At 43.4% G+C, this 10,000-nt stretch overlaps 1 protein-coding gene across 2 annotated transcripts in view; it reads right to left on the reverse strand.

Moving 5' to 3' along the window:
* Positions 1-2,367: 2,367 nt before the first annotated feature.
* Positions 2,368-10,000, reverse strand: part of LOC307089088 (apoptosis regulator Bcl-2-like) — a 13,135-nt gene continuing 5,502 nt past the window's right edge. Inside the window, exon 3 of one of the 2 annotated variants that reach the window (XM_079755190.1) lies at positions 2,368-3,832. In XM_079755190.1, coding sequence (XP_079611316.1) covers positions 3,704-3,832 — 129 coding nt within the window. In that variant the 3' untranslated portion in view covers positions 2,368-3,703. Of the gene's footprint in view, positions 3,833-6,862; positions 7,152-10,000 lie in introns of those variants that run through there. The other variant, XM_079755189.1, reaches the window with a different exon arrangement.

Raw genomic sequence — 10,000 nt, forward strand, 5'->3', positions numbered from 1 at the left:
CTCACGTGTGTGTGTGTGTGTGTGTGTGTGTATCCCTCATCCCATATCTCTGGGCTGAATTTTGCTGTGCTCAACACATTCCCAACCCCTTTGAGAGAGCAAGAGAGAGAGAGAGAGAGAGAGAGAGAGAGAGAGAGAGAGAGAGAGAGGCATCACTAGTCAATTAGCCAGCAAACCCCATAAACCCGCACACGCATGTGTGCAAATACACAGCACACACACATTGCAGCAGGCATACTTAAACACACACACACACACACACACACACACACACACACACACACACACACACACACACACACACACACATACACAATAGCCAGACTGCACCAGAAAAAAACATGGCTATGTTTTCACATGATTAAAGATTGAACTTGGAGTGTGCACTTGTGGTGGGTGCAATTTTGAGGTCTGGAAAAGCAAGTGTGTGTGTGTGTGTGTGTGTGTGTGTGTGTGTGTGTGTGTGTGTGTGTGTGTGTGTGTGTGTGTGTGTGTGTGTGTGTGTGTGTGTGTGTGTTTGTGTTGTCTATGTCCATGTTAGGTTGGAGTTTAACTTTATCATTTTTTTTTAACTTAAATCAGTAAATTAATTCTCTAGGCTATTGCAGGGCTGCATGCTCCCCCCACATTCACACACACACACACACACACACACACACACACACCCTCCCCTCTCTCTGTTTTTATTCCTTTTCCCCAACTTGCCATCTATCTCCATTTTCTAACCCTTTCTCGTCTCGTTCCCCCTCCCTAATTCCATCGAACCCCCCCCCCCCATTCACTCTCTCTTTTATCCCCCCGTCTATTTCTTCTCCAGACACACACTCACACAGACTGTCAGCCGTGTTAGCCCTTGTTAAGGCTTGTTTAATGCGTCTCCATACAGGGTTAAGTCCACCCGAGAGAGAGAGAGCGAGAGAGAGAGAGAGAGAGCGAGAGAGCGAGAGAGCGAGAGAGAGAGAGAGAGAGAGAGAGAGAGAGAGAGCGAGAGAGCGAGAGAGAGATGGGGGAGGGGGGGGGGCTCATTTAACACACGAATGTGAGGATAGCAGGGTGGGATTCTGGGAAAACTGCATATCAGTAACATAGTCCAAAGCTCAGCAGATTCCTCCTCCACCACCACCATCATCTTCCTCATGTCATAGATGTGTGTGTGTGTGTGTGCCTGTGTGTGTGATTGCGGAATACATCAATATTTCCTATTAATCACCTTGTGGAGAAATATGTATGTCCGACCCTATTCGATTTTTAACTGGCTATATCCTAATAGTACGGCAGTTTACACAGTAGGAATATCCAAAAGATACCTAAGAGAGATGCTTTCTGTAATTTTGACAGCTCCTCCTGTTTCTCGAAACTACAGAGAATAAATATTATAAATATATGATACACTGAATAAAACAAAAATAATACAAAAATCAGCCTCAGAAAGCCATGACAGTTCTCGGTTCAAGTTGTGTAATTGATTACCGACCAACAGTCACGGCGCCAGACAGCGGTCACACACCACCTTTTACACAACCGAGTTTTGTGTTGCTGCATTAGCAGGAATCTAAAAGGAGTCAGTAAATTGTAAATATGTAAATTGACTTGTAAGGCAAACACACACACAGTAACAAACACAAACAAAAAAACAATACACACAGAAAGAGCCACTCAGCGGCCCGCTCAGAGCCCCTACTCGATCCAATATTCTCCTCACACAGCCCCGAAAAAAGAAGCTTAGCAATGTTCAGGCAACACCTCCCTTCAAGCCTCTCAGAGAAGGAGATCTATAACCTTGGCGAGGGGAGAGCCAACATCCTGCAGATTGTATTTATTAAATGGGTCCATGCTTATCAGATCACTAACATGCAGCTTCATGAAATTCAAAAATTAACACAATCATCATAACACGCTAGACAATATTGAGAATTAGAAAAAGGCAAGCTCGCTTGCTATAGAAATATGCATTCAACAGATCAGCAAAAATCATGTTCTGATTTATCCATCAGAGTGAAAATTGGTGTTCTTTCCCTGGTTGACAAATTCGTAGTCAGTGGAAACCACAACTCCCAAAATGCATTTCTCTGTGTGCTCCTGTTGCTAGACTAATTGTATACCATGTAATGCTGTTAGCATCATGCTTTTCAAGGTCAAAGTAAGTTATTGGTCAAATTGGTACAACTTTCCCTAAGAATAACTCAAAATGTTTTTTTTCTGTATTATTAGGAATGCCAAATATGATTATCAAAGGATCAGGAAATTAAGGAAGGTGACTCTGGACATACTCAGTTTGTGCTATAGGATTGCACTGAAAACAACATTGTTAAATGTCCAAGGAGGCACAAATTCATTTAGAGTTGGAATGATGCATAAGGTCAAGTCCAAACTGATGTAATTGTTTGCTGACGTAATAACACAGACCTGTTAAAGGCACAGACCCCTCATCCTCATACGACCAGCTACCAGCAGTATACGGCCCTTTGTCAGGAGCCAATCAGAAGACCAGATGTTTTCAATGTTATCACCACTCCTTAAACCAGACACAGGACACTAGAATCAGAGAAAGAGAACTGTTGTTATTTTGACTTTACGTTTTAATTGTAATAAATTGTAATACTATAATGATTGTTTTTGTTATCTATACAACATATCAGCATCTGCTTTTACATCAATATACTATAATTTGGACCCAACCACAGCACAACAAGGGCGGCGTATTCAGATGCAATTTCAATATATTCTGCATTTCGGTGGCGGAAAACTTTTCTTTGTGTTGACGGAAAGTCGGAACAAACATAATGATGTGTTTTTACATTTTGCCAGCATCGTGGGGGTATACTGCCTTGAAGTGATAACTGATTGAACAACATCACAATACTTTAAAATTCATAAATGGGCCCAGCTAGGATTTAGAAACAAGACGGCCGTTAGGTAATTAAGGCCTCTAGAAAACAATCAAATAAAAAAAATAGCATAAAAAGTACATCACTCATGAGCAACATTCAGAATCCATGGTGGCAGTGCAATCGCTTAAGAGACAAACAGACAGTGAAAGTTCAACAGCTGTTTCTTGAGAAACAAAAAAAACATAACATTACCATAAAATACCAAAGACGATAAAACAGCACGTGTTCGTGGTCCCTTGATTGTAAACTGATCTGAAACTAGTCCATAAAAAGGACAAGACACAAAATAATTAGCAAACAGATCCATGCAGTCGGTCGAGTGCAGAGAAGACCGGAGGAGGGTTCTTGAAGTGTGAACATTCGCGGTTTCCTTGAGTTTATTTTCTGCAGTAAACCAACGTCTCCAATGGGTTCCCACTGGAGCGCTGCACTGCAGTGAGCTCTTAATGAGCCCCAGGGTTTATTCAGTGGGAGAGCAGCTGCACAGTCTATACAGGGTTCATCTCCCCGGTACACCGCGCGCCTCCCTCCGCACTCCGCCCTCCCTCTGTCAGGGATGGGCGAGGCTGTTTTAACACAGAGAGAGGAGGGAGAGAGGGAGAGACAGATAGAGAGGGACCCAAGTACATATAGACGGAGGGAGAGATGGGGAGAACGAGAGAGGGAGAGAGATAGAAAGATAGTGAGAGAAAAATACAGTAAAAAAATTGAAACCCAGAATAACAATAAAATGAGAGATGGAGGTAGAGAGAGAGAGAGAGGTAGCCAGAGGGAGTAAAGAGAACTTGAGCGCAGTCAAACTAGAGCCTCTCTTATTTCTGGGTGAAGAGGGCCCCTAGTGTGATCCCAGCAGCTCCCAGGACCACCAGGCCCACCACCTTCCTCACAGACCAGCAGCCCTCTGGAGGCCTGGCGTGGTCGTACTGCTCCACAAAGGCATCCTGGAGAGAGAGAGAGAGAGAGAGAGAGAGAGAGAGAGAGAGAGAGAGAGAGAGAGAGAGAGAGAGAGAGAGAGAGAAGAGAGAGGGAGGGAGAGAGAGAGAGAGAGAAATCACTCATTATCGTTTCCTTAGCAACAAATCATAATATCATAGATTTCAGGCACTTGCTTCACACAGAGATGCTCATCAGAATAGATATGTATAGAGGAATCAATCGGAGGGAGGAATAGGAAAAGACTGAAGTGTACAGTGGATGGACAAGGCATCACTCCTATGGGTATGGAGAGCAGCAAGGCGAGAGTTGATGTTGTACGGGTTGGTGCATGTGTGTGGAGATAGGAGAACCGGGGAAAAGAACAGGGGCTGGTAGCTACCAGGGAGTATCCTTAAATGCATTGGTGATATGCTGCAGTAGTGTGTGTGTGTGTGTGTGTGTGTGTGTGTGTGTGTGTGTGTGTGTGTGTGTGTGTGTGTGTGTGTGTGTGTGTGTGTGTGTGTGTGTGTACCCTGCTGTAAATTCAGACAGTGACTCTGCTGAAGAGTGGCGGAGAGGGTTAGGGATGGCGTTCAGGGAGGGTGGTGCTGGTAAAATGTGTCAGACTAAGATGCCGAGAAAAGACATGCACATAATCTGTCAAACCCACACACAAGGGACAATCCTGGCTTTAAAAAACCCAAATGTGAGGCACAATACATTGGTTATACCCTCCCACTCACACATTCTCTCTCACACACACACACACACATTGGATGCACAAAGGCCCTAAAGGCATTATCAGGTACGCGCATACAGACATGAGTAAAGGGTTTACACACGCTCACACATATAAACACACACAAGTGAGTGCGCACACACACAGACACATAGGCACCACAAATCTAGTTCCCACGTGGTACCGCCGGCGACGCTGCAATGACACAGTAGCGGTCACATTAACATCAGAGTCCGGAGCTCCCTCCAGATGTAAGGAACCCCAGCAGGGAAAGAACGATGGAGATGGCAAGGGGACTGTTTTTAGGGGTAGCTAGGAATAATTTAAACCAGGTTAAAAAAGGTTCATATATATATACCTCGTTGTCAATAGCTATTAATAATGATCAATTGATTCGAAAATTTATATTAAAACAAACAATATTAAACCAATGCATTATTTTGCCATCTCCATCTCCGTTGGCTTATGTGTGGATTCTGGTGTCCAATCAGAAAACGCATCCGGTGGTGACACCGGTGGCCTACCAGCCAATCAGAGAACAGGATATATTGCCAACAGTATGTCCACTGGCGTTGAGACCACCAACACTCCAGTCCAGGCATACGGGGCAGCTAGCTCTTTCCCATACTAACATCTGTCCGTTACTTTGTTTGAGACATTGTTTTAGGTTTTATGTTTGTTTCGTTGCTATAGTAACTAGAGTATAGGCGATACGCGGATGCTGTTGCTATCATAAGTAGTCATGGTGACCAGCCAGAGATACAGTAGGTCTTCAAGGGGCGGAATACAGCTCTGAATCACGATGTCAACACTCAGTATGGATTTGATACCACATGCACACACACACACACACACACACACACACACACACACACACGCCGCACCATACTCAATACATGTTGCTAAATACTGTAATTTTCAATGTGATACACTCACACACATCAAGAGGCATACACACAATCACACAGCACATCATTATCCTGGTCCGAAGAGGCAGGGAGCTTTTGCCTCAAACACAATGTGTTTGATCATGGCACTGTACTATGATCCCCTCACACTGTGTGTGTGTGTGTTTGTGTTTGTTTGTGTGTGTGTGTGTGTGTGTGTGTGTGTGATGGTGAGTGTGTGTGTGTGTGTGTGTGTGTGTGTGTGTGTGTGTGTGTGTGTGTGTGTGTGTGTGTGTGTGTGTGTGTGTGTGTGTGTGTGTGTGTGTGTGTGTTAGAGTGTGACGGAGAGAAAGCTTCTTTATAAATATCTATGTTTTGTAGAAATGTGGGTGTATTTAAAGGCAAAATTTGTATTTTGGGTGTGAAAAGAGAGACAGAAAGAGAGAGACAGAAAGGGGGGGAGAGCGAGAGCGAGAGAGCGTAATCAGTAGAGCGTTAACAAGGAAACATTAGGTTCTTTCCCCATGTTGTTTTTAGTGTGTGTGAGCGTGTGTGGGTAAGATAAAGAGAGGTGAAGTGGAACAGTGAGTGAGTAGGGGAGAAACCAGTCTGAAACAGATGATAGTATCACGCACACACACACACACACACACACACACACACACACACACACACACACACACTTTGTTTCATTAATACTCAATCTACCAGGAACCAACCAATAGATCACACCTCTTATGTATGTGTCATCATGATTTTATTACAACAACATGAGACATGAATCAGTCAAAGTCTGGACGAATACAGACGTGAACAGACAGAAATTCAGCGTGTAAACAGACATCTTATCCTCTTTGTTATGAAGTGCTTACTACCACTCTGCACACGACCACCATAAACAAGGAGCTTATTGCTAGATCAATTCTGCGCTCTGTCCTGCTCTGGCAACTCTTAAAAAGTCGCTTTGGATAAGCAAATCTGCCAAAAGACTATAGTATATGTAAATGTACACACAGAACGTCTGCTGAAGCAAATGTAAATGTTGAAGATAAATCAGACACAGAACAAACCGTGTTATTTAACAGATCAAATGACCTTAATTATAATCCTATCATACATATCACATATCAATAATCTACTTTTTAATTTGAATAGCACCTTTAAGAGCAACCTTTAAAAATAAACCTTTAAAATACACAATGACTAATTATTATTGCATGATAATAAATACAATAACAAGTGCATCCTGTTTTTTCATTTTCTATTCTTATGGGCTTTTGGAACAGTGAATAGAGATCGTCATTCTAATTTATCAAGTTTGAACTGCCAGATCACAGACATACACACTCGCACAAACGCACAGAGCGAGAGAGATAAAGAGAGAGAAACAGGGGAATTCACATAAAATAACACACACAGACAAACACACACACACACACACACACACACACACACACACACACACACACACACACACACACACACACACACACAACCACACACACAAACACACACACACAACACAGACACTAGTCTTTTTGTTGTAAGTCCCGTGTGGTTTCATGTAGGGGTCCCTGTGAGACCCCAAAAAGTGAGTGAGGGCCTGCAGGGGCAGCTGTCAGCACACAGCAGGCCAGCGTGTATGTTGTGGAGGAGGATGTGTGGATGGGATTTGTCGGGTTCGATTCCCCTCCCTGACACACACTGGACCCAGTAGTGCTGAGAAAGCAGGAAGTGAGAACGGCAGGAAGTGAGTAGCAGAACCACAAAAAGGTCCTAAATCAACATGGAGGCCGGCAACTCTCCATCTTGACTCTGTAGCCCTGTCTCCGGATCTCTCCTTTCCTTCCCCGCGCTGGTATTCAACGGACAACTGTGACAGCCTTCTTCCCTTTTTATAAACATATATTTTCACCTTGACGCTCAAGCGAGCTAAATTTAGCTTGAATCGCTACTACCTCAAGTATCCATGGAGCTATTCCCTGAGTTTAATTAAATCTGCCATATTAAATAATTAATGTTTTGTTTATTTCTATCTATACTCTTTTTCTTTCTCCTCTACTTTTTATTCTACGTTTGCTTTCTCTTATTTTACAGACAACTTGGTGATGATGAATGACAACCGTGTGTATGTATGTGTGTGTGTGTGTGTGTGTGTGTGTGTGTGTGTGTGTGTGTGTGTGTGTGTGTGTGTGTGTGTGTGTGTGTGTGTGTGTGTGTGTGTGTGTGTGGGGGGGGGGGGTGTGTGTGTGTGTGTGTGTGTGTTGTGTGTCCTTGTTTGTGTGTGTATACAGACCCACGTGTAGTAGATTACTTTGATGACAGCTGAAAGATGACTTTCAGGACTATAAATGAAGAATGTCAGGAGAACAGAAAGAAAGACACAAGTGAACACACACACAAACACACACACACAACCTGAGTATTGTGAGCCGCATCTTAACTATAAGCATCTTGATATATCATTCAATCATCATTCTATAAAGCAGTTTAATGGCTTCGCAAAACAAACCAAGCCAATCTTCAATCCCCTACTTCTACTCTCATGCTCATCTCTCTTCCTCTCCCTTAGAGAGAGAGAGGGACAGCGTGCAAGAGAGAGAAGCAGTAGCACTAGCAACATGTCAATTCCATCTTGAGGGAGCATCCTGGGAATGGAACCCAGGTCTCTGGAGATCCCTGAAAAACCAACACCACTGATGTACCGACTGTGAGTCCCATGTGTGAGCCCCCCCCAGATGTGTCAAGATGCTCTCCTGGATCTCCAGTGGGTGTAGCATCGGCTTTGATTTCATGTACAAAGACAACATGAACCCGCTGTATATTTTAAACTTGATTTTGTCATAGTGCATGTCGCAGGCCCATTCTATTCTCACACTATTTCACAACTATGTGCTTCTTTTTGCAACGGTTTGCGGCTTGATTCTGAGAATCCAGGTTTAACCACAGCCTGTATTCTTAGAGTCACACACACACACACACACACCATGCACAGACCCCCCCCCCCACACACAAAGACACACAATCCCACAAACTGATATTAAAAACATGTACATAAACACATGACTATAGGAACCGTTCTAGCCTTATGTTTGGACAGCTGAGATGCACAAGTATTGATGTGTCTGTGGTGTGTGGGGGTCTGTGCCTGGTGTGTGTGTTTGTGTGTTTTTTTGGGTATGTGTGTGTGTGTGTGTGTGTGTGTGTGTGTATGTATGTATGTATGTATGTATGTATGTATGTATGTATGTATGTATGTGGGTGTGTGTGTGTGTGTGTGTATGTGTGTTAGCCATCTCTCTGACAGAGAGATAGAGTAGAAAGAGAGAGAAAGAGAAAGAAAGCAGCTCATCAAAGGTTAGCACAGGAAATTCAAACTGAGATAATCACCTTTGAAAATAGATTTCTAGGTAATACCGCACATACACACTGGTAAGGCAGACATGAGTAGATGTGTAAAAAGATACAGATAGATTGGCAGATTTTATCACTAGACTGACTGACGGGGGCCCGAGAACAAAAAGACGAGGAAGGTTTCCTCCGCATTCAGAACAGCGATGTTTCACGTCGGTTTGCTGCTTCAAAGCGGATCTCAGAATCTCAGCAGTCCTATCATGTTAGAGCAGAACTGCTGTGGGGAGACGGCATAGTAAGTGGGGTCGGAAACCAGAACCTCTTAGGGGCGGAGCAACACAACGCTTCCTGTTTCGTTCCGGAGATATTCTACCAAAGGGAAATGTATTTGCACGAGCCGATGAAGCTTTCAGAAGCTTTTAGATGTTTTTTCCTACAGTGGCCAGTCTACACTGTGTTGAAGTGAAACCTCTACAGACACATTCTCCAAATTCATGTTCGCAAATATTGTGATAACAGATCAGTGGCATCAGAAAAATGATCGATCAAATCAAATATAAAGTGAAAGAAAGTGAGACGTCCCATTCACCCAGATTTGAGCATGTCTGATTTGTGACACTAGTTTAAAGGGGTGATATCATGCTTTTCCGACGTTTTCCTTTGCTATAGACTGTTATATGACGTATGTATACATGTTTTCGCGTCCCGAGAACGCCCCTCAATAAGTTTAATATAAGTGTGATGTCAGACTGCAGTGGGCGGGGCTGAAGTACAGAAGCCCCGGCTTCCAACAAAGTTTAAAACTTCTTGGGGGTGGGAATTTGCAGACACACAGGCGATTCAACCAATCGCAACAGAGTGGGCGTACTGACCAATCACAGTAGACTGGGCTACTCGGGAGGGGGGTCGTAAAACGACATGATGCAAAACGTTTTAGAAAGACGCTGAAATTGGTTTTGCCGAAATGAACAGTGTGAGAATATTAGCGGTAATAATAGGTGTAATTTTACCAAACAGGCATGTAACCTTTCTAGTAGTACCCTCAAATGCAATTATTAACGCTAAAAAAGCATGATGTGGGATCTTTAAATCCAATCCCACAGCTGCCCTATCTATTATCCATTTTATGATACGTGCTGTTGGCAAGGCACTGTTTTACATGACAATACATCATGTGGTATGTGTTTGAATCCAAAGGGACGTACATTTAAATA

This window comes from Pollachius pollachius (assembly GCF_949987615.1).
Source record: "Pollachius pollachius genome assembly, chromosome: 17".
Classification (NCBI taxonomy): domain Eukaryota; kingdom Metazoa; phylum Chordata; class Actinopteri; order Gadiformes; family Gadidae; genus Pollachius; species Pollachius pollachius.